The sequence below is a fragment of the Mesoplodon mirus genome (assembly GCF_964341445.2).
Source record: "Mesoplodon mirus genome assembly, chromosome: 14".
NCBI classification, from domain to species: domain Eukaryota; kingdom Metazoa; phylum Chordata; class Mammalia; order Artiodactyla; family Ziphiidae; genus Mesoplodon; species Mesoplodon mirus.
In genome coordinates this window covers 83,966,999-83,992,243 of record NC_138990.1, presented here as the reverse complement: position 1 = coordinate 83,992,243, position 25,245 = coordinate 83,966,999, and the positions used below count along the sequence as shown (strand labels likewise).

Here is a 25,245-nt window from a genome sequence, read left to right as displayed (position 1 = left end):
TTAAGCAGTGTCATTTACTATGCACATGATTATGTCTTCGTCTGTCCTATATGATCATCACAAACTAATGAAACACCTTTTAGGTCTTATGAATTCAGGTTACGCTTTTTCTGGATGCTCTGGCAACTGATAGAGGTAGGATTGGGCTGGGTTTTGTGGGGAGTGGTGGAAGGGAAAGAACTCACCTTTCCCATTCTCCAGTCTTTGCTCAAGTCAAACATCTGTGCATGTAAAGATTAGGTTAACTAGGGAATTCCCTGGTGGTCCAGTGGTTAGGACTCTGCGCTTTCACCGCTGAGGATCCCCGCAAGACACGTGGCGTGCCCCCCCCCCAAAAAGATATAGGTTAACTAATCTAGGTTGTATAGAACAGGATTGAATCTAGAAAAATGCTTCAGTTATTACATTAGGACTTAAAAAATATAGTGAGAGGGCTTCCCTGGTGGTCCAGTGGTTAAAACTCCATGCTTCCACTGCAGGGGCAGCACAAGTTCGATCCCTGGTCAGGAAAGTTCCGCATGCCATGAGATGCGGCCAAAAAAAAAAATTATATATATATATATATATATATATATATATATATATATGTAGAGAGAGAGAGATGTGAAATGTGAAAGGCAAAGTTTCCTCCACTTTTTTTTTTAACATCTTTATTGGAGTATAATTGCTTTACAATGGTGTGTTAGTTTCTGCTTTTATAACAGAGTGTATCAGCTGTACATATACATGTATCCCCATATCTCCTCCCACTTTTATTTTGCTTGAGGGTTTAAGTGGATGTTCTCTTTGAGGGTACAATTTGAAAATAGTGGATAGCTTCTTACATTTTACTTTGTATACTAAATTTCATAAGCGATTTTAACTTCGTGTGTGTGTGTGCATGTATACTCACGCTGATGGGCTTATTGCCTTTTCTAGGACCTGTGAAAAATGGAACCAAACTCTCTAAGGACAAAAGTCCCAGCTTTCTTATCTGATTTGGGGAAGGCCACATTGAGGGGAATCAGGAAGTGTCCCCGCTGTGGCACATACAATGGAACCCGGGGACTGAGCTGTAAGAACAAGACATGTGGAACCATATTCCGGTATGGCTCACGGAAGCAGCCTAGTGTTGAAGCTGTCAAAATCATAACAGGCTCTGATCTGCAAGTCTACTCGGTGCGGCAAAGAGACCGGGGCCCCGATTACCGATGCTTTGTGGAGCTAGGTGTTTCAGAGACAACCATCCAGACAGTGGATGGGACCATCATCACTCAGCTGAGCTCTGGACGGTGTTACGTCCCTGCATGCTTGAAAGCTGCCACCCAGGGTGTTGTGGAAAACCAGTGCCAGCACATCAAGCTGGCCGTGAACTGCCAGGCAGAGGCCACCCCTCTGACGCTAAAGAGCTCGGTCCTGAATGCAGTGCAGGCCTCCCCAGAAACCAAGCAAACCATCTGGCAGTTGGCCACAGAACCCACAGGTCCCCTTGTACAGAGGATCACTAAAAACATTTTGGTGGTGAAATGCAAGGCAAGCCAGAAGCATAGTTTGGGGTATTTGCATACATCGTTTGTGCAGAAAATCAGTGCCAAAAGCCTGCCTGAGCGCCGTTTCTTCTGCTCCTGCCAGACTCTGAAATCACAGAAGTCGAATGCCTCCAAGGATGAGGCGGTCCAGAGATGCATTCATTTCTTTGCTTGCATCTGTGCCTTTGCCAGTGATGAGACATTGGCTCAGGAATTCTCAGACTTCCTAAATTTTGATTCCAGCGGTAGGTGGTGTCGTTGGCAGTTACTCTGTTTTTCTAAAATGGCAATGAAAGTGTCCCACTGATGGCGTTTGGAGATTGTCCTAGCAACCTTCAGAAGCAGTTGCTAGATAAATCAAATGAAAAGCATTCCTTCTTTTAATCCCAGTGAGCATACTTGCATAAAGTTTGGTTGGTTGGTTAGTTGAAATTAATGATCAAGAGACTACTTGTGCATTTTCATTGAAACAATGAATCAAGCAAAGTTAGCTTTGCTTTGATTTTTTTACTCCACAGATGCCTTATGTTAGTAAAAACAAAGAAAAAACAAACAAAATCCCTTTTATTTTGTCTTGCTTGCTTGTTTCTTATCTTTGAAGATGGGTAAAACTAGTACCTTGCTCAAAAGATCTTTAAATGTTTCTACATCATCTTATGTTTTTAACATTTTTATCTTGTAGATGCTTTTTATTTTCATTTCTGAACGATCTTTAGTTGGCAGCAGCTCCCAACTTTTAGTTTTACATTTCTCTGGAGAGCCTTTTATCGTATTAATGGTCTATGAACAAAAACATATGTTTGGGAGAGTTCTTTAAAGGAACTGATTTTAAAGCAGACGGTCACTCTATAATTTGTTTTGGGGATTTGGATTTCTAGAAATTAATTTTCTCTAGATAGGGACCCATACTTACTCTTGGGTAGTATTAATAATTCAGAAATTTGTTATATTTTAGGTCTAAAGGAGGTTATTGTGCCCCAGCTAGGTTGCCATTCAGAATCAACAGTGTCAGCTTGTGAGTCTACTGCCTCTAAGCCAAAGAAGAGGAAGAAGGAGGACGTATCTGGTGAGAAGCTGTTTGGTTGGTTTGTTTGGTGATGTTACCTTTAGAGGTGGTTTTACTGTGTTTTATGTGTTGCACTGAATCTCAGCAAGTATAAGAAATAATGTTGTTGTTGTTTCCTGAAAAAAGTTTTACTCTCCCTTGATGATTCTTTCTCAAGTGAAGCTAAGAGTCGGTTCTACTGGCCAAGTATAAGATCTGACCAAACTCCACTTTTAGTTTGCTCATCCCTTAATCAATCAGACTAGTCTTACACCTTACTCTGCCTTAGGACAGTGTTATGAAATTTTCATCAATAGATATATATTTTTTAAATTTGTGACAACGGTTAATTATATTTTCCACGATAATTTAGCAATATAGTTTGATATCTGCATTTTCAGCAGGTGGCACCATATATGTATCTTTTTTCTTTTTAAATTCAAATATATCAGTGTCAGTTAAAGACTCATATAAATCAGTATGAAAATGCTGAAGTGTCCTAGTCGGTAAGTGTTAAAAGACCTAGGCTCTAGGGACTTCCCTGGTGGTCCAGTGGCTAAGGCTCTGCGCTCCCAATGCAGGGACCCTGAGTTCGATCCCTGGTCAGGGAACTAGATCCCACATGCCTCAGCTAAGAATTAGCATGCCACAGCTAAAGATCCCACATGTGGCAATGAAGATCCCACCTGCCACAACTAAGACCCAGCGCAGCCAAATAAAAAAATATTTTAAAAAATAATTAAAAAAAAAAAAGACCTAGGCTGTAAACAAAAGGAAAATATTACCGGTCCGCACCTGAGAACCAAACTCCAAATGCACTAGTGAAGAGAGAAATGCAAACATTTTATAAATGCAGAATTAAAACAAGATACCTTGGGATACCAAATTAGCAAAGATATTTAAGTGATGAGACCACAGGCAAAGGTAAAATCAGTGTTCTTCAGCATGGCTAGTGTAGTGTACGTTGCTTTAATCATTTGTAGTATCTGTTAAGAACCTTAAAAAATGTTCCTGCCCATAGAGGGAGTATTGCTGCAGGTGGGTCAGATGGTCAGGCACAGGCGTTCAGGTGCTGGGAAGTTGGAGAAAGATGGAGAAACAAAGTGACATGGTTATTTCTGTGTTTTTGAGGGGTAATTCTGGCAGCAATATAGAGCAGAGATCATGGTTAAATGTTTGATTATGGGTCTTTCCCAGGAAAATTTGAAATTAAAAAAAAATTCTTTTTACCCTCTCAGTAATCCCACTTCTAAATAATCTTTTTTTAAGGAAATAATCCTTTGTACAGGAAAAGCATTTTGTCCAGAGATGCCTATTGTGTAGTTATTTATAATATTGAAAAATTAGAAACAACTAAGGGCCAGCCACTGGGAATAGTTAAATGACCCATGATAAACCACTTGATAGAACAGCAGGCAGCCATGAAAAATGACCAGAGTTTGGAGAAATGTTAGCTCACTCGGGTAGCCAGATAGAGTACATAATGCTCAGTTCAATTTGAATTTCAGATAAACAGTGAATAATTTTTTGGTATAAGTACTTCCCATGCAATCTTTGGAACATATTTATACTAAAAAATTATTTGTTTGTTTGAAGTTCAAAAAAAATTTTTTTTGCCAGATCTGGCAATCCCGGTATAATTAGAGCTACTTAAAGCACAAAACCAGCAAAATAAACTATTTACAAAAAAGAAAATGGACAGTAGTTCACCAGAAAATTGATAGTGATTGTCTGAAAGGTGGGAACAAAGGGTGAATTTTTTTCTTCCTTTCACTTCTAGTTCCCCCACCAACTTCCTGTAAAGAGTGTGAGACACTTAAAATGTTATATATAAGGGCTAATGCTAATTCTTTCTAGAAACTGAAGCTAACTTAGAAATTAGCAAAGACTTTTTATATGTTTTAGACTTCAGAAATTAATATTGCATCGATTTATATTCTGCAGACATTTTATTAAACACTATAATGATTTGTGGTTTAGGTGCACAGACGAACAGTTCACTGCTGCCTCAAGATGCAGTGAGCAGTAATCTAAGGAAAAGTGGCCTGAAAAAGCCTGTGGTTGCTTCTTCATTAAAAAGGCAGGGTAAGTTTCTCTTCCCCAGGATAGGCTAAAGAGTTGGAAAATCATCCTGAAGAAGCCCAAAGAGGGGACTTCCCTGGTGGTCCAGGGGTTAAGACTCTGCGCTACCAATGCAAGGGGCGTGGGTTGGATCCCTGGTCAGATCCCACAGGCTGAGCAGGGTGGCAAAAAAAAAAAAAAAAAAAAATGATGCCCAAAGCAATATAATCAAAAGAAATGCTGCATATTGTCCCCCTAGATAAATACTAGCAGGCACTGAGACTAAGATCTGTGCTGTCGGTCCCACTGGTCTCAAATCAGGCTCAAAACCAAATTGTCTTTTTTTTTAAGATTTATTTATTATTTACTTATTTATTTTATTTATTTTTGGCTGCATCGTGTCTTAGTTGCGGCACCTGGGATCTTTGTTGAGGTGTGCGGATCTTTCGTGGCGGCACGCGGGCTCTTCGTTGTGGTGTGCAGGCTTCTCTCTAGCTGTGGCGCACATGCTCCAGGGCGCGTGGGCTCTGTAGTTGTGGCATGCAGGTTCCAGAATGCATGGGCTCTGTAGTTTGTGGCACACGGGCTCCCTAGTTGACGCTCGCGAATCCAGTAGTTGTGGCACCTGGGCTTAGTTGCCCCGTGGCTTGGGGTATCTTAGTTCCCCAACCAGGGATCAAACCTGCGTCCACTCCATTGTAAGGTGGTTTCTTTTGGCTGTATTAGGTCTTCGTTGCTGCACACGGGCTTTCCCTAGTTGCGGCTAGCGGGGCTACTCTTCATTTTGGTGCGCAGGCTTCTCACTGCGGTGGCTTCTCTTGTTGCAGAGCACAGGCTCTAGGCGCACGGGCTTCAGTAGTTGGGGCGCACGGGCTTAGTTGCTCCGCGGCATGTGGGATCTTCCCAGACCAGGGCTGGAACCAGTGTCCCCTGCATTGGCAGGCGGATTCTTAACCACTGTGCCACCAGGGAAGTCCCCCCCAAATTGTCTTTAAATAACAAATGCAACAAAAATTACTGACATGTTTTGGCAGCACGTATTTTGTAAAATATTTTCCTTTTGTTGCTGACTACCCATATGCAATTTGGTATAGGGGCTCCAAATTGAAGAAGAAACATATCTTACAATTATACTGATAAATATTTGTTGAGAAAGACAAATATAGTCTGTTCTCTAAAGTTACTGAACTTTGAAAACACCTAAAAGCAGTAACATTTAAGAGACAGAATGACTTAATTTGAATATAACTTATAAATTTATGTATGTCAATTTTCTACTCAGAATAGTTAAGTTTGTATGTTTGGGGGTCAACATTTTCTCATATAATATGGCTGGGTGATTAAAATTTAGACATTATCCCTGCCCTCATACTCTGGTTTTGAAGACAAGACCTATACATAATTAGCAAACAATACAAGACCAAATCTTAATTAATTAAGAACTGACACAGTCCAAGAATAAATGTTTTTGGAAGGTCAAGAAGTAAACAAATCAAAAGTATGTGGTAGGGCTTCCCTGGTGGCGCAGTGGTTGAGAGTCCGCCAGCCGATGCAGGGGACACGGGTTCGTGCCCCGGTCCAGGAAGATCCCACATGCCACGGAGCGGCTGGGCCCGTAAGCCATGGCCGCTGAGCCTGTGCGTCCGGAGCCTGTGCTCCGCAACGGGAGAGGCCACAACAGTGAGAGGCCAGCGTACCGCAAAAAAAAAAAAAAAAAGTATCTGGTAGAAGATTTTAAACAAATTTTTATCACTTTAGTGCAAAGAAAAAAGAAAACAGCTTTTAATCCAAATTGTCACTATATGCATTTATTTATTAGAATTGTAATTTAAATGAATAGTAGTTTTGGCATCATTATCTCTTTATAAAAGGGGATAGGGCTTCCCTGATGACACAGTAGTTAAGAATCCGCCTGCCAATGCAGGGGACACAGGTTCGAGCCCTGGTCTGGGAAGATCCCACATGCCGCGGAGCAACTAAGCTTGTGTGCCACAACTACTGAGTCTGCGCTCTACAGCCTGCGAGCCACAACTACTAAAGCCTGTGTGCCTAGACCCTGTGCTCCGCAACAAGGGAGGCCCCCGCAATGAGAAGCCCACGCACCACAACAAAGACGCAACACAGCCAAAAATAAAATAAATAAATTTATTTTTAAAAAAAAAATAATAAAACGGGATATATACTTCAGTCATATGAAAACATTTCAGGAGAAGAAATAGAATAGCATGGTAGGTCATTGGGTATATAGACATATTCATCAGGAATAGGGCCAATTAATGGCTCTAAAACAGCCATTATACAAGACCATTCTTCAATTTGCAGTTTGATGTTGAAAGGCTGCAAATTTTTTGTGGTTAATAATCTTAAACCCATTAGTCTCTCAGAGCTTTCTATTCCTTTTTTTTTCTAGTTGGATTCTTGAAAACAATCCTGCAATATTCCATTTCACTTATTGTATCTACTTTCTTTGAATTTCAGCTTGTTCCTCTTTTATGTATAAACTCCTTAGCTTTTTCAAACTTCAATTAACTGTTAAACTCTGTAAGAAAAAAGTTAATGAAGAGTTTTGTTTTGTTTTTCCCTAGGCTGTAGTCAGCTGTTAGATGAGGCACAAGTGACCTTATCCTTCCAAGACTGGCTGGCCAGTGTCACAGAACGCATCCATCAAACCATGCACTATCAGTTTGATGGTAAGTATTGGTCATCCAACTGGGCTATTGCTGAAAGTAGGAGAAATTAAAGTAATTGTGTTATAGTTCTACCCTGTTTTGATAGAAAAAGTAATTGGGCTTTAGTCTAGAGCGCACTGGGCCGCAAGAGAGTAGAAATCTAAATGAAATAAAGGAATAATCACATAATCAAAATGCAGGACCAGCAAAATGAATTTAGAGATGGAAGAGAAAAACCACAGCAAATAATAAGTAAAGGTAGAGAGCCTTGGTCTTGGGGTATGCATGGGTGTGTATTTGGCAAGGGAGATACCAAAGCCTTAGAAGATCATTCTAATCCTCAAACTTAAAGCAAGGGAGGAAATAGTTTAGAAAAAATCTAAACCTGTGAGACTAAGATAGTCATATAAAATTACACGGACATGCTAAGGAAGATTGGAGAACACAAGCTGGATTTGGGTTGATCGTGATAGCCTCATAGAACCTCAGCAGTTTCAGAGGTGGACCATCCAACCAAGCCTTGCCCGTTGCCTTAAAAGCATCCTTGATGGATCGTTTTCCAGGCTTTGTGCAGTGACGAGCAGCTCACTGCTTTTTGAGGCAGCTCATGACATTGTTAGACAGTGACAACTGTGAGGAAGGTCTTCCTCATACTAAGTGGAACTGTTTGCTGATAATACTTCCTGTTGGTTCTAGTTCTGTGCTCTAGTCACATGGAATAAGTCTGTTCCTGTTTTCAAATAACAGTCCCTGCCACTGCACACACCCTTTGCTCTGCCTGACAGGTCTTCTCTTTTCTAAGTGATACATCTCAGGTCTTCAAACACTCCTCGTGGCATATTTACAAACCTCACATCATTTTGATGTTCTTTGCTGAATATGTTGAAGTTTATGAATATCATTTTAAAAATAAAACACCCCAAACTGAATAGTAGCCCAACAGCAGACACTCAGTAGGAGGACATAAGTTTTGAAGGATTAGATCAGTTGTGGCTTCATGGTGAAGAAAGGGACAAGAATGGAGGTGTTGAAATACATGCTTAGTTCTATTTATATTAATTCAGAATAAATAAAACTTCAGAAGTTACTTTCAGAAAAACAAAATAAGCTAGGGAAGGTTAAAGAGAAAGTCTGTTTTTCTTTTCTTTTAAAAATTTATTTATATATTGTTTTAAATCATATAATAAATACCTACTAACCCACCTCCCAGAACTTAAAATAGAACATTGACAATAATGTAAACTATAAACTGAGGTCCTTCTTCATCCCATTCCTTGTAACACCCCCTCTCACCATCTCCATTACCACCACCTTTGTCAAAGTCACCATCAGCTCTCTCCTGGACTGTGATTCTGTGTCTTTTATAAGGGCTTTTCAAGATTAATTTACCTAAACCCTAGCATCCCATCAGCTGAGTTGTGGTAAGTTAGCAGTTTTAGAGTTGTAATGATCTCTGCAGATAGCCCATAATCTAATTTCAAGATGAAAGATTTAAAAAACCTTTCTGTAGTGACTTCTCCAAACTGCCCAGATATTAATATTTTAGTGGCTTGGGACTTCCCTGGTGGTCCAGTGGTAAAGAATCTGCCTTCCAATGCAGGGGGTGCTGGTTCGATCCCTCGTAGGGGAACTAAGAGCCCACATGCCGTGGGGCAACTAAGGCCCGAGCCCCTCAACTAGAGAGCCCACACACTCTGGATCCCGGGCGCCACAACTACAGATCCCACGCACTCTGGAACCCATGCGCCACAACTAGAGAGAGAAAACCCACACGCCACAACTAGAGAGAAGCCTGCACACCGCAATGAAGAGCCCACGCACCGCAACAAAAGATCCCGCGTGCCGCAACTAAGACCCAATGCAGTCAAAAATAAATAAATAAAAATTAAAAAAAAAATTTTTAGTGGCTCAAAAGCAGTGACAGTTTTGTCATGGGCATTCTGCATTCAATTAAGTAGGTAAAATCAATTGATAGAATGTAAAACCTTAATATGGAATTCTAGAAAACCTTTCATTTTCATTTTTCTCGGCTTGATCTTTATTTCAGAAAGGCAGCTGAACTGTCTTTAAGAACTACCCTTTCTACAGGCAGGTGGAAGTTACATGTTAAGCCATGTGGTTCTGGATGTTTTCCCTCTGTTGGAGCTTGCTTCTTGGGCAGAGTTTTTAAGGAAAACTCTGAACTCTTTCACCCTCTCCCCTGAACACTCTTTCTGTTGACCTAATGTCTTGCAACTTTTTAAAACAGGTTGGTTACGTATTTTCAAACAGTTTGCCTGTCTTCACATCAGAGAGGAGACTGATGCTGATTGTATAAAATGTCCTAACTTTGCAGTCTCTGGCACTGGCAGTCCTGACCATCTGAGAAAATGAATGCAAACAGCAGGTGCCTGGGATAGCGAGCAGCCATGAATCAAGTTTACCTTCTCAACTCAGCCTCAATGTTCTCATCTCATTTCACGTCCTCTTTAAAGGGAGCAGTCTGTGCTGTGGCAGTGTTTGCAAAATTAGGGATTTGACAAGTTATCTTCGGTAGATGACAAGAGTGTGCTGTATTTGTTATAACTGCAAGGGATCAAGAGTAGGGCAGGTGGGCCTCCCTGGTGGCGCAGTGGTTGAGAGTCCGCCTGCCGATGCAGGGGATACGGATTCGTGCCCCGGTCTGGGAGGATCCCACGTGCCGCGGAGCGGCTGGGCCCGTGAGCCATGGCCGCTGGGCCTGTGCGTCCGGAGCCTGTGCTCCGCAACGGGAGAGGTCACAACAGTGAGAGGCCCGCATACCGCAAAAAAAAAAAAAAAAAAAAAAGAGTAGGGCAGGTGACAGTGCTTGACTCATAAAGGTCAATCAAAGCCTTCTTTTGCCTCTGTATGAAGAAATCTCAGTGGTATTTTTAGTTATTACTACCCATCAATTCCATTTCTTCCACCTTCCCCTACACACCAGAAAGCCCACTGAGTCTCCTTAAATGAGCTTCTTCTTATTTCCTATAGGCAAACCAGAGCCACTGGTGTTCCACATTCCTCAGTCCTTTTTTGATGCCCTGCAACAGAGAATATCCATAGGAAGTGCAAAAAAACGGCTTCCCAACTCTACCACAGGTATGCGATTTTTCCTCAGGAATAGCAATAGATGTCTTGACCTTAGAGAATAATGTTTGGAAAAATTGTGTGGAATTTTCATGATTAGGACTTCTAGTTACATGCTCAGAGCATGAAGCCTTAGCCCATCAGCTCTTAGAATAATGATCACACTCTTCAAAGGCCCCGTGCTTGTGCTAGTAGGAGCTGATGGAAAGATTCCGAAAGCACAATGTTGGTAAAAGAATCACCGATGAAGCACAATGAAGGTGCCCACCAAGAAGTTGGATATTTTCTAGATATGAGCCAATTTCAACAAATGCATTGCAGGCTCCAATTGTTGTTTGGGCTGGCTTTTTGGAAGCATATTACAGTATGTGTCAAAAACTAAAACTTGTTTTTCATGATTCCCCATTTATGATGAAGGGAGATTTTATTTTTAGAGTGATTCTCAGGCTTGGAACATTTTATAATTACAGTATTCTGATACTTATTTCTTGGCTTTATATAATATCTTTCTACTAGAGATCTCCAGATACTTATCTGGTAGTATAAGGAAATAAGGGAGAGAAAAGGAGAAGGAAAAGATTGCTCAGAGACAAATAGCCCAAGCGTAACTACAGCTAGAAATCAGAGCTATTTCTTCAGTAAATTGTTATTTGATGATGTAATAGGGACTGAAGTGTTTCTGTTTGTTTGTTTTTTGGCCGAGCCACTCAGCATGCGGGATCTTAGTTCTTGACCAGGGATCGAACCTGTGCCCCTGCAGTGGAAGCTCAGAGTCCTAACCACGGAACCTCCAGGGAATTCCCAGTACTGATGTTTAATTCTGTCTTTGAATAGTACAGCTGTGAATCTCTCTGTTTAGGGCCATAACAACCTCTGTCTTTACACCTTATCTTATCTATCTGACTTTTGAGACAGTATTTTTTTTATCTTTTTTTTTTTTTTTTGACTATGTTGGGTCTTCGTTGTTGCACACGGGCTTTCTCTAGTTGCGGCGAGCAGGGGCTGGTGGCTTCTCTTGTTGCCGAGCATGAGCTCTAGGTGCATGGGCTTCATTAGTTGTGGCACGTGGGCTCAGTAGTTGTGGCTCACAGGGTCTAGAGCACAGGTTCAGTAGTTGTGGCGCACGGGCTTAGTTGCTCCGTAGCATGTGAGATCTTCCCGGACCAGGGCTCCAACCAGTGTCCCCTGCGTTGGCAGGCAGATTTTTAACCACTGTGCCACCAGGGAAGTCCCTTGAGACAGTGTTGATGCTTCCAGTTTAAACTTTAGGCCTGGAATTTCCTAGCAGTCCAGTGGTTAGGACTCCACACTTCCACTGAAGGGGACATGGGTTCAATCCCTGGTCAGGGAACTAAGATCCCGCATGCTGAGTAGTGCAGCCAAAGCAAAAACAAAAACAAACCATTTTAGGCCTAATACATTAATTTTAACCCGTTGCTTAGATATTTGGGGGTCCTTCAGTGGAACCCCTTTATAATCTGGGAGGCAGGGCAATAGATTGGCAACCACGTGAGCAGGCTTAAACTCTATGTAGTTATTTTAAGGACTATGATTTGACCTCTGACTTATCTAAAGGTGTAAGAGGCTGTTTTATAATAGAGTCCTCTGTGTGTAGACTTACCAAACAAACAAGTTTCCAAGATGTCAAAAATAAGTAGTATCTCAAAAGAAGCATCAGAGACTTTTTATAGCAGAAATCCTTATCATTTGATTCATCACATTTCTGCCAAAACTCTATTATAGATTTGCTTCTAGAATTCCTTTTTTAGGGAATTCCCTGGCGGTCCAGTGGTTAGGACTTAGCACTTTCACTGCCCGGGCTAGGTTCGATCCCTGATGGGGTAACTAAGTTCCCTCAAGCTGCGCGGCATGGCCAAAAAATATATATATTGGGTGGGCAAAAAAGTTCCTTCGGTTTTTAAATAAAAATAAAAGACACATTTTTCATTTTCACCAAGAACTTTATTGAACAACGTATTCACCCTTTTGTTCCACTACCTTCTGCCATTTTTCAGGCAACTTCATAATCCCACATCTTCCCAAAACTTTTTATCTTTTTGAGCAAAGAACTGTTCTAGGTGTCTTTTACAGTCTTCCAGGGAATTGAAATTTTTTCCATTAAGAGAATTCTCCAAAGACCGAAATAAATGGAAATCTGAAGGTGCAATGTCTGGTGAATACGGTGGATGAATCAGAACTTCCCAGCCAAGCTCTAACAGTTTTTGCCTGGTCATCAAAGAAACATGCAGTCTTGCGTTATTCTGATGGAAGATGAAGCGTTTTCTGTTGACTAATTCCAGACACTTTTCATTGAGTGCTGCTTTCAGTTGGTCTAATTGGGAGCAGTACTTGTTGGAGTTAATCGTCTGGTTTTCCGGAAGGAGCTCATAATAGATGACACCCTTCCAATCCCACCACATACACAACGTCACCTTCTTTGGATGAAGACCGGCCTTTGGTGTCGTTGGTGGTGGTTCATTTCACTTGTCCCACAATCTCTTCCATTCCACATTATTGTACAGTACCCACTTCTCATCACCCATCACAATTTGTTTTAAAAACAGAACATTTTCATTACGTTTCAGTAGAGAATTGCATGAGGAAATACAGTCAAGAAGGTTTTTTTCACTTAACTTACGTGGAACCCAAACATCAAAGCGATTAACATAACCAAGCTGCTGCAAATGATTTTCAACGCTTAATTTGGATATTTTGAGTATGTCGGCTATCTCCCGCGTGGTATACTGTTGATTGTTCTCAATTAATATCTCTATTTGATCACTATCAGCTTCAACTGGTCTACCCGATCGTGGAGCATCGTCCAGCAAGAAATCTCCAGCACAGAACTCCACAAATCACTTCTGACACATTCAATCAGTCACAGCACCTTCTCCATACACTGCACAAATCTTTTTTTGTGTTTCAGTTGCGTGTTTACCTTTCTTGAAATAATAAAACATAATATGCAGAAAATGTTGCTTTTTTTCTTCCATCTTCAATATTAAAATGGCTACACAGAAATTCACCAATTTTGATAAGTTTTTTTAAATGCAACTGATATGACAGTTGTCACAATACAATCTAACAAGATTTTTTCAAATGAAGTTAAAGACCACTAAGCAATACTAGAGCCATCTTACGGAAAAGAACGAACAAACCTTTTGGCCAACCTAAAACGTGTGTGTGTGTGTGTGTGTGTGTGTGTGTGTGTGTGTGTGTGTGTATAAAATACCTTTTTTAGAGGACTAAGATTCTATAAGGCAGGAATATCACTTCACTGAACTCTCCAGAAACTGGATAACAAATTCAGTGAAAGAGCATGTTATTTTTCGATAGTCTAATTTTACCCCCTTTTTACCTTGAAGCTTTTGTTCGCAAAGATGCTTTGCCACTGGGAACCTTTTCCAAGTATACCTGGCATATCACGAATATCCTGCAAGTTAAACAAATCTTAGATACCCCAGAGGTAAGAGTTTATTTCTACAATAGTGGGAGGGCAGAGAGGGGAAGAGAGGGAAGCAAGTGCGGGAAGTATGTTTGCACCAGCTCCTTGAGTCATGGACACCAAAGAGAATTCCTTTTTTTCATACTAAGAGATTATTCAGAAATATTCATGGCTTTATTGTTCCAACTCTGATTTTAATAGGTATTCCCTGTAGCTTGAGGATGTGTCTTAAATTGGAGTATCCTTTTTTCTTTGCCTTTGGGATCAGAAAACAGGGATGCTCTTTCTTGTAAATTAAATAATGATCCCCTACTAGCCATGGTGAGCCCTAGGTTAACTGGCAAGCAGCTAGAAAGTGTATATATAATCTGAGATGATATACTATTTGTGAAGTCCGTGGGTCCAGCACAATTCAATGTTCCTCTCCAAACTGCAATTTAGTTCTCATTAGAGAAATGATTCTTAATTAGTTTGTGTTCTTTCTCACAGGGGCAATGTTAGACATTTTTAAACATTTTTTTCAAGCAGATCCTAAAAATGTGAGGATTTTCCCTTCCTATGATAATGGAATAGTGTGGAAAACTCAGCATCATGTGATTTAATAATTAAGATTAGCTGAATTGCAAGGCACTGTTATGTTCGGAAAAATAAATTGTTTGGTAACTATAGAACTTACATAGGAACTTTAGGAAAGGCCTATGTTCGCACCAAAGACACTTGAGGAACTTCTTTAAATGCAGGATGTCGCAGAAACAGCTTCTAGCCTGAAAAGGGTGGGGTTCAGGGAGGCACTGCAGCAGCCCCAGAGCAAAGTCAAGTCGTGGAGCTTCTGTGTTGCACGTTACTTACCTGTATCACCCCATTCAATCTCACAACCACGCACTGGTATTAACAGTATTTTGCAGATGAGAAACAGGCTATGAGAAGCTCAGCCTGCTGTTTAGTGGCAAAGGCAAACTTCAGTTCAAGCTCTGGCTTAGTCCCAAGGATGGTGGAAGCACACAGGGTGTGGGGTCAGCTATAGGTGCCACTGGTAGGGTTTTTAGGAGAAGATCGCTGTTAGCAGAGCAGTAGGGGAGGGAATAAAAATGATTTTAGAGCAGGTCTGTGCCAGTAGCAGTCATGTAGCCATGAAGGTATTAGGCGTTCAGTTCAGTATGGTTTGGTAAGGGTTCAAATGAAAGTTACAGAGAGAAAAGGAAAGGCGGAACTGTTGAAAAAATTTACTTGAAAACACAAGGGGAAATTTTAGTTAATTTGAGTGTACTTAGGAAAGAATGAATAAAATCTGTTGTCATCCAATGTTAGTCTACTTTGAAAGTTTTTCCTTTCTCACCTTTCTTGGTATTGTCTCCATATGCAGATGCCTTTGGAAATCACCCGGAGTTTTATCCAGAACCGGGATGGGACTTATGAGCTGTTTAAATGCCCTAAGGTAGAAGTAGAGAGCATAGCAGAAACCTATGGTCGTATAGAAAAGCAACCAGTGCTGCGACCCTTGGAACTAAAAACTTTTCTCAAAGTTGGTAAGTAAATTGGTGGTTTCAATAGCACACCTTCAGGGCTTCCCTGGTGGCACAGTGGTTGAGAGCCCGCCTGCCAATGCAGGGGACACGGGTTCGTGCCCCGGTCCGGGAAGATCCCACATGCCGCGGAGCGGCTGGGCCCATGAGCCATGGCCACTGAGGCTGCGCGTCCGGAGCCTGTGCTCCGCAACGGGAGAGGCCACAACAGTGAGAGGCCCGCATACCGCAAAAAAAAAAAAAAAAAAATAGCACACCTTCCTTTGAGGGTCACCTGTGTGTATTACGCTGTCCTCAACTTTGGGGCTTGACCTTGAACAAAGAAGACACATTCACACATTTTGTAAAGGCAGTCATGGGATAAGGTGTTTTGTTTCATCTGAGCCAGTACTTTGAAAATAAAATTAGGGCTTCCCTGGTGGCGCAGTGGTTGAGAGTCTGCCTGCCGATGCAGGGGACGGGGGTTCGTGCCCCGGTCTGGGAAGATCCCACATGCCGCGGATCGGCTGGGCCCGTGAGCCATGGCCGCTGAGCCTGCACGTCCGGAGCCTGTGCTCTGCAATGGGAGAGGCCACAACAGTGAGAGGCCCGCGTACCATTAATTAATAAATAAATAGATAAATAGATAAATAAATAAATTTAAAAAATTAGAGGGCTTCCCTGGTGGCGCAGTGGTTAAGAATCTGCCTGCCAATACAAGGGACATGGGTTCAAGTCCTGGCCTGGAAGATGCTACATGCCACAGAGCAGTTAAGCCCATGTGCCACAACTACTGAGCCTGAGCTCTAGAACCCACAGGCCACAACTATTGAGGCCATGTGACACAACTACTGAAGCCTGCACACCTAGAGCCCATGCTCCACAACAAGAGAAGCCACCACAATGTGAAGCCCACGCACCGCAACGAAGAGTGGCCCCAGCTTGCCGCAACTAGAGAAAGCCCACGCGCAGCAACGAAGAGTAGCCCCCGCTCGGTGCAACTAGCGGAAGCCCACGCACAGCAACAAAGACCCAACACAGCCAAAAATAAATAAATTTATTTAAAAAAAATAAAACTAGAGAAGTAATACCTGTTCATTATACAGAAATCATAGATTTCATTATAGAGCATAAAGGAGGAGAAAAATAAAAACCACCTGTAATCCCACCCACTGTAGATGACATCATCATTAAGGTTTTGGTGTATACTCTTTCAGACTTCTTTTTCTGTGCATGAAAAGGGTTTCTAGGGGCTTCCCTGGTGGCGCAGTGGTTAAGAATCTGCCTGCCAATGCAAGGGACACGGGTTCGAGCCCTGGCCCGGGAAGATCCCACATGCCGCAGAGCAACTGAGCCCGTGCACCACAACTACTGAGCCTGCGCTCTAGAGCCTGTGCACCACAACTGCTGAGCCCACGTGCCACAACTGCTGAAGCCTGCGTGCCTAGAGCCCGTGCTCTGCAACAAGAGAAGCTACTGCAATGAGAAGCCTGTGCACCACAACGAAGAGTGGCCCCCACTCACCGCAACTAGAGAAAGCCCGTGCGCAGCAACAAAGACCCAACGCAGCCAAAAATAAAAACAAACAAATAAATTTTTTTTAAAAAAGAAAAGGAAAAGAGTTTCTAAAACATGGGATCATATCTCAGCAGCTTTTTTCACTTAAAAATATATCACGAACAGCTTTCCATTTCTGTCTTCAACATTATTTTTTAAACTTTTTTTATTATTATAAAACATGTAATATAAAACTTAACATTTTAACCATTTTTAAGCATAAGGTTTTCTGGCATTAAGTACTTTTGCATTGTTGTGCAACCATCACCACCATCCATCTCCAGAACTTTTTCATCTTTCTCAACTGAAGCTACCCATTAAATACTAACTCTGCATTCCTGCCTCCCCCCCAGACCTGGTTGCCATTCTACTTTCTGTCTGTATGAATTTGACTACTCAAATTAGAATCATACAATCTTTGTCCTTTTGTGACTGGCTTATTTCACTTAGCATAATCTCTTCAAGGTTCATCCATGTTGTAGCATGTGACAAATTTTCTTTCTAAGGCTGAAAAATATTTCATTATATGTATCTACTACATTTTGTGTATCCATTCATTTGTTTGGATACTTGGATTGCTTCAACCTTTTGGCTATTGTGAATACAACATTTTTAAACAGCTTCATAAAATTAATTCATTAAGTTATCTCACTCTAGTCAATCCTGAATTTAAGTTGTTTCAAACTTTTTGCTATTATGAACAATGCTTCCTTTTATAATTAACTTCCTTTTAGACAAACCTTTTATAGCCTTAATTATTTCCTAATTTATTTAGGATATTCTTTTGGGTAAATTCTTAAAAGTTAAACTGGAGGGTCAAAGGTTATGTACATTTTTAGGACTTTTGATTGGTTTTGTCACACTGCCCTCCAGAAAGATCATAATATTTCTACAGTTTACTCCTGCTAGCCATGCATGAAAGAGTTTCTCTTTTTTATTTTTTTATTTTTTACTTTTGGCTGTGTTGGGTCTTCATTGCTGCCCATGTGCTTTCTCCAGTTGTGGTGAGCAGGGAGCTATTCTTCATTGCAGGGGGCTACCCTTCATTGCAGTGCACGGGCTTATCATTGCGGTGGCTTCTCTTGTTGTGGAGCATGAGCTCTAGGTGCATGGGCTTCAGTAGTTGTGGCATGTGGGCTCAGTAGTTGTGGTGCACGGGCTTAGTTGCTCCATGGCATGTGGGATCTTCCCAGACCAGGGATCGAACCCATGTCCCCTGCATTGGCAGGCGGATTCTTAACCACTGCATCACCAGGGAAGTCCCCAAGAGTTTCTTTTTTTAATCTTTATTGATTTGATAGCCAAAAAATGTTCTATCATTCTTTTAATTTGCATTACCCTCAAATGTTAATGAGAGTAAGTTTTCATATTAGTCATTTGTATTTGATGAATTGCTTTTTCTTTGTCTATTTTTAACTTGGGTATAATAATTCAATAATAATAATGACAACTATAACAAGTAGCACTTAATGAGCACCTACTCTGTGCCAGCTGTTATTTTAAGTTCTTTACCTAGATTAATCCATTTAATGCTCATCAGCCCACTCAGAGGTAGATTCTGTGATCCCCATTTACAGATGAATAAACTGAGGTGAAGATAGGTGCAGTAACCTGCCCAGAGTTACACAGCTAGTAAAGTGGTGGAGCTGGTCCTCCACTCCAGGCAGTTTTGGACTCCAGAGCCTTCACTCCTAGCCATCCAACACTCACCTGTCTTTCCACTGACTAGGCTATAAGCACTGTCAGGGCAGTGAACTGTGTCACCAAGAAATTTAGAATTTATAATTATTTTATCAAATTCTTGTGAAATATATTTTTGGCTGCTCTTGTGAATAAGGTGTTTATCGTGTGTCTAACTTGTTACTGCCAATGTATGGAAAGCTCTTGATTTTGATATAATTACTATCAAATTGCCCTCCTTAATGAATTCCTAGTAGTGATGATAGTTGTTTACCTGTTGTTTCTGGGAAATCAATTATATCACTTGAAAAATAATGATAATTTTGTTTCCTATCAAATGTTTATATCTCATTGTGTTTTTCTTGTTAAATTAGCTACAACTTCAAGAGCAACAATGAATAATAGTAAAGCTAGCAGCTGAGATTTTCATTTTACTATAGTAAAACTATCATTTTTACTATAGTAAAAACTCCTCCAGCATAGCATTTTCCAACTCTATCTTGAAGAAGAGATAGTGATAAGTATGCTGTGAAAAAAGTGTTCCATGATCTGATAAGTTTGAGAAATGCTACATACTGTATTTCTTTGATTCTAAGACCCTTGACTGTAAGATGTTCAGTCAATTTTGTAATCACTTTTTTGCTGGGAAAAGAAACTTTGCCACATGAGAACTTCCCTGGTTGTGTGATATACTCAGATCGCAGATAATGTTACAACTGGAGGAGGGAGGCAGTAGGGAGTAGTGTCTTAGAATATAATGTATCTCTCTTAGTAACTCATCCTATAAATTTGCATATTAAAAAGATCCTGAAATTAAAATACCTGTTGAACTTTATTTAACTTAAGTTTTCCCCAGTTTATTTGACCGGTCAACACTTTTCAGGGGAATACCATTAGCATTTCATAGAAGTTTTCTGGGGAAAAAAAAATGCTCTGTGTTTCACTATTAAGTAATGAGCTATTGGTTATTTCAGATACATTTTTTTATTATAACAGCATATCATATTATTGGTTTATTAAGTATTTTTATTAGGAACTAGAATTGATTTTTTTTTAATGTAGTTGTTTTTTAAATTATTTTTATTTATTTATGTATTATTTTCTGGCCTCACCACATGGCTTGCGGGAGTTCCCCAACCCAAGATTAAACCTGGGCCACAGTAGTGAAAGCACCGAATCCTAACCACTAGACCACCAGGGAACTCCCTAGAACTTAATTTTTTGAAATAACTTTTTTTTTTTTAATTTTTGGCCACACCCCGCAGCACGTGGGAACTTAGTTCCCTGACCAGGGATCAAACCTGTATCCCCTGCATTGGAAGGCGGAGTCTTAGCCACTGGACCGCCAGGGAAGTCCCTTGAAATACCTTTTTACCATCTTTTGAGAAACCTCAAAAGATGAACTGTTTTGACCCAAATGCAATGAAATTTATTTATTTTATTTAAGTATAATTGATTTACAATGTGAGTTTTATGAATAAATGTCTAATAGTGAAGTAGTCTTGCCTTTCTGGAATAAATCCTGTGTGGTCTTTTTTATTTTAATATGTACGTAGAGTCTACTTGCTAATACTTTACTTAGGATTTTTTATTATTGATTCATAAGTATTAACTGCCTACGGTTTCTTTTTTGGAGGCTGTCTTTTTTGGGGTTTTGTAATAGTTATATAGAAAATGATTTTAGAAAGCTTTGGACCAAATTAAATATCTTGGGGGGAAGGGTAAATTGGGATTTTGGGATTGACATATACACACTACTATATATAAAATAGATGACTAATAAGAGCCTACTGTATAGCACAGGGAACTCTACTCAATTCTCTGTAATGACCTATACGGGAAAAGAACCTAAAAAAGAGTGGATATGTGGATATGTATAACTGATTCACTTTGCTGTACAGCAGAAGCTAACACAACATTGTAAATCAACTATACTCCAATAAAAATTAATTTTAAAACATAGCTTAGGGCTTCCCTGGTGGTGCAGTGGTTGAGAGTCCGCCTGCTGATGCAGAGGACACGGGTTCGTGCCCCAGTCCGGGAAGATCTCACATGCCACAGAGCGGCTGCGCCCGTGAGCCATGGCCGCTGGGCCTGCGCGTCCAGAGCCTGTGCTCCGCAACAGGAGAGGCCACAACAGTGAGAGGCCCGCATACCAAAAAAAAGCTTAGGAAATATCTGTTCCTTGAATGTTTGAAAGAATTTATTCTCTTGGACCTAACCTTTACTTGCAGGCAGTTCTCTAAAAACTTGTTTAATTTCTTCTGATTTATATTTGTACTCACGGTCTCTACCTCTTCTTTAGTCAATTTTAATTGTTTTTTCCTAAAAAATTCTTCTATTTTCATCCAAAATTTAAATTGTGTACATTTTTATAATTTTTCGTATAGAGGATAATCACATAACTTTTAAAACCTAGGTCTATAGTTATATACTCCAAGAATTTTTTGTCTTTTTCAAAGAACTGGCTCTTGTATTTATCTGAATGTCTGTTTTGAACTATTTTATGCTTTTGTCTGTAAAAATTTCTCCTAACTCTTTAAAAAATTTTTCTAACATTTTCTTGGAATTTTTAAATTTTTATACCTTTTGGAATTATCAGTTAATTTTTAAAATTCATGTTTGATAATAAGAACATTTAAGGTTCTTCTTATTATTATTAATATCTAAGTAGTCTCTAATCATAGTTTAGTTTCTCTGTGTCCCCAACACTTTGTATTTAAAATTTCCAGTTGGTTGAGTTGGTTTGATTTTTATATTCTTAGGTATCAATTTCTACTTTTATTATTTTGAGGTCAGAAGATGTGCCTTTTCAATTTCTATTTATTTTAGGGATTTAAAAATATTTTCTCACTAACCTAATGTATGATATTAATTTGTGCTAGCAAAGATGTTATTATTTATCCAATGTAAAGTCTTGTATAGCTTTAAGACTTATACAACTTAGATAGCAGAGTTGTGATAGAACTTCCTACTACAGTTATGTTTCTCTAAATGTCTTCTGATATTGCAAAAAGCCTTTGAGTATTGTAATGCAATGTTTTTGGTACATCAGAGTTATTGACAGATGTCAATGTAAATATATTGTCTTAGTCCATTTGGGCTGCTATAACAGAATACCATAAACTGGGTGGCTTACAAACAACAGAAATTTATTTCTCACAGTTCTGCGGGGTGGGAAATCCAAGATCAAGGCACCAACAGATTCGATGTCTGGTGAGGGCCTGCTTCCCGGCTCAAAGACGGCCATCAGCAGTCTTCACTCTGTGTCCTCACATTACAGAAAGGGCAAGGATGCCTCTGGGGTCTAAAATAAGGGCACTCAATCTCATTCATCTGCCCTCATGACCTAATCACCTCCCAAAGGCCCCACCTCCAAGTACTATCACATCAGGGATTAGGTTTTCAATTTATGAATCTTGGAAGGATACAAAATTTGGGAGAAATTTTGGGAGAATGTAGATTCAGTCTATAGCAATACTTTATCAATGTAAAAATAACATTTGCCCTAAATTCATCTTTGTTCAATATTACAGCAGCGGCACCAGCTTTGTTTTGTTTTACATTTTTCTGATGTTTGCCATCCTTTTAACTTTTTTGTGACACTTTGTTCTCATTGAACCTCTTATCAATATTATATTGTTGGTTTTGATTTTTCTCCAATTTCAATAGTTTATCCCCTTTATTATAATTGATATAGTTGGTCTTGTCTCCTTGTTTTGTTCTTCTGTTTTTTGCTAAATGGACTATGTTATCTATGCTTAATTGTCTCCATAGTTTTGAAGGTGATACCATATGCTTATTTTTAATTCTGCTAGTATTTTACATTTTTTCAAAAGCATTCTTTAACCTGAGTTTTTCACGTTTAAATCTTTGATCTTCTGGACTTTATCTTGATGTAAGTTATGAGGTAAGATTCTGCCTTTTATTTTCTTCCAGATAATTATGTAGTTGATGCACACCATTTGTTATAAGAAACACTTGTATTTCTTTTACTAATTGAAAATGCCATTTTTACCTTATCTTAAATTCCTGTTCTTTTTGTATCCATTTTGGATCTTTCTGTTTTGTTTTGTTAATCTGTCTAGACATATGCCAGTACCACACTCTTTTGTTATTATGGATTTGTAATATGTTTTAGAACCATGTAGATTTTAATTGTTTCTTTCTAGTTTCCTTGAAACCTTGACCTTTTCTTGATAGTCTCCCTTTTAACCTCACTCAGCTGTCTTTTCCTCTTAGTCTGGGCTCTCCTTATGATTCTTTTGGCCCTATTTTCATAAAAGCTGGGTCTTATTTTATTTGAGGATGCCAGACAGTTCCCTGAAACTTTGTTTTGGATAGATACAGCAGTAATCACTTTTCCCTTCCCTTGATTCTTCTTGTTGGGCCCCCCCCCTTTTTTTTCCTCATATAGTTTTTGGGTTTTGTTTTTTTGGGTTTTTTTTGCGGTACGCGGGCCTCTCACCGTTGTGGCCTCTCCCGTTGCGGGGCACAGGCTCCGGACGCGCAGGCTCAGCGGCCATGGCTCACGGGCCCAGCCGCTCCGCGGCATGTGGGATCTTCCTGGACTGGGGCACGAACCCGTGTCCCCTGCATCGGCAGGCGGACTCTCAACCACTGCGCCACCAGGGAAGCCCAGTTTTGTTTTTTTTTTAACTTCTTTTTCATTTCCTTTTAAAATTTGTGAACAGGGTAAGATCTGTCCAGACTCAATTTTTTTTAATTAATTAATTTATTTTTGGCTGCATTGGGTCTTTGTTGCTGCGCGCAGGCTTTCTCTAGTTGTGGCGAGCGGGGGCTACTCTTCATTGCAGTGTGTGGGCTTCTCATTGTGGTGGCTTCTCGTGGGGCGGAACACGGGCTCTAGGCACACGGGCTTCAGTAGTTGTGGCACGTGGGCTTAAGCAGTTGTGGCACACGGGCTTAGTTGCTCCACGGCATGTGGGACCTTCCCAGACCAGGGCTCGAACCCATGTCCCCTGCATTGGCAGGCAGATTCTTAACCATTGTGCCACCAGGGAAGTCCTGTCCAGACTCAAATTTATTTTGGAGTTGTACTAATCAATCTTTTTTCTTTTCTTTTCTTTCTTTTCTTCAGGCAACACTTCCCCAGATCAAAAGGAGCCAACACCTTTCATCATTGAGTGGATCCCAGATATTCTTCCCCAATCCAAGATTGGCGAGCTGCGGATCAAGTTTGAGTATGGTCACCACCGCAATGGGCATGTGGCGGAGTACCAAGAACAGCGGCCCCCCCTGGACCAGCCTTTGGAACTGGCCCCTCTGACCACCATCACTTTCCCTTGAGGCAAAACAAAAGAGTCTTTCGCTGCTAAATTTGCACATCCCCACCCTTTGACAACTTTAAATACTAGTTAGGCACTTAGATGGCTCTGTTCCTTAGTGAACTACTCTTAGCTAATATGCCGTTTCTCAACACATTCAAGTGGATTCTGTTGAAGAAAAACTCTTCTTGTACATAGCCCTTTTGGTGCTGCTGTGTATAGTCTTCATTATAAATTGGGTGGTATTCCTGGCTAGTTTTTAAAGGAACAAAAAGAAAACCAGCCCACATACCTTCTCGAAGGACTCACCTTTAGAGTTTGTTTCAACCTTTTCCTAATTCTCTAAGAAGTTAGCAGCACTCGCCTTACACCAACAGTGTTGGAAAGTTAATAATACCCTGGTTAGGGCAGAATGTTGACGATCATCCTGGCAGAATTCCAGTCGTGCCCTTTCATTCTCTTCTCAAAGCACAGTGTCACTCGTTTTTCCAAATTATATCTCATGTTGGCCTAATTATAAAATTATAAACCTTTCGGGAGATTTAGGTGATAGTCAAACAGGAAAAAGAGATCCAGGTGTCAAGGCAGTATTTGACATTTCAAACTAATGCTTGTAATTGCTTGTTTACTTGATTTTTCTTTCCTTCTTTACTCTCCAAAAAGTTTAACAAGTGGTAAAATTCAATTCCTATTTTTTAATTCATTGATCACAGAACGGAGATACTGAAAGACACAGAATGAAAGCCTGCCTTTAAGGAGAAAAGAAGGGAATGAACGTGTCCTGTTTGCCTACTACATCCTAGGCATTTTCATTTAGATTCTCATTTGATCATTTTTCTCATTTAGTCCTCATCATTCTTTGAGTTTAGCCATCACCCCTTCTTTTATAAATTTAAACAGTCTCTTTGAGATTAAGTATCTTGCTGGAAACAGCATTAAAAATGTTTCATTTTATTCCAAAGTGCATGTTCTTTCCACTCTGTCATGTTGCTTTATAATATAAATTCCTTATAATTCACTGTCCTTGGGAAGACAAGAAAAGTCCTTAGGTTAGGCTTTTTGTTTTCATTGCACATAACAAAAACCCAACTCTAACCAGCTCAGGCAAAATGCGAATGAATGACTGGTTCATGGACATTAAAATAGGGCTGGACAACCATCCTGGGGTGGAGCTGGGGTGTGGCTAGGCCTCAGAATCCCTGCAGCCAGGGTCCATCTGACCCATCTCCACCTCTCCTGAGGCTTCACTCTCTCTCAGCACAGAGCATCTCCTTCTGGTAGGAATTCTGCCTCCTAATGCACCTGAAAGTATGGCTTTCGCTTCCACACTAGAGCAGGACTGGCCGCTCTACTCTCCCTGATCCAAAGTCCAAAGTCCCCAAAAGAAAGGCTCTGCTGGGCCT

General features: G+C 40.4%; 1 protein-coding gene across 2 annotated transcripts; it reads left to right on the top strand.

The window, feature by feature from the left end:
- Positions 1 to 48: 48 nt before the first annotated feature.
- On the top strand, positions 49 to 24,829 carry LOC309815738 (uncharacterized protein C2orf42 homolog). 2 transcript variants are annotated; one of them, XM_082642704.1, is made up of 9 exons: positions 49 to 135; positions 919 to 1,753; positions 2,464 to 2,574; positions 4,534 to 4,638; positions 7,200 to 7,304; positions 10,275 to 10,382; positions 13,736 to 13,836; positions 15,179 to 15,341; positions 23,656 to 24,829. In XM_082642704.1, the coding sequence occupies exons 2-9, from the start codon at positions 931 to 933 to the stop codon at positions 23,862 to 23,864; spliced, it is 1,725 nt and encodes a 574-aa protein (XP_082498830.1). In that variant the 5' UTR covers positions 49 to 135; positions 919 to 930; the 3' UTR covers positions 23,865 to 24,829. The 2 variants fall into 2 exon arrangements, with proteins under 2 accessions (XP_082498830.1, XP_082498831.1); XM_082642705.1 differs by lacking the exon at positions 4,534 to 4,638.
- The last annotated feature ends 416 nt before the right edge of the window (positions 24,830 to 25,245 follow it).

Bases quoted from the DNA above. Each gene is read 5' to 3' on its own strand.
- LOC309815738 (XM_082642704.1), top strand. From the start codon at position 931: ATGGAACCAAACTCTCTAAGGACAAAAGTCCCAGCTTTCTTATCTGAT. The intron at 1,754-2,463 runs GTAGGTGGTGTC...GTTATATTTTAG, and splicing joins CCTAAATTTTGATTCCAGCG to GTCTAAAGGAGGTTATTGTG. The intron at 2,575-4,533 runs GTGAGAAGCTGT...TTTGTGGTTTAG, and splicing joins GAAGAAGGAGGACGTATCTG to GTGCACAGACGAACAGTTCA.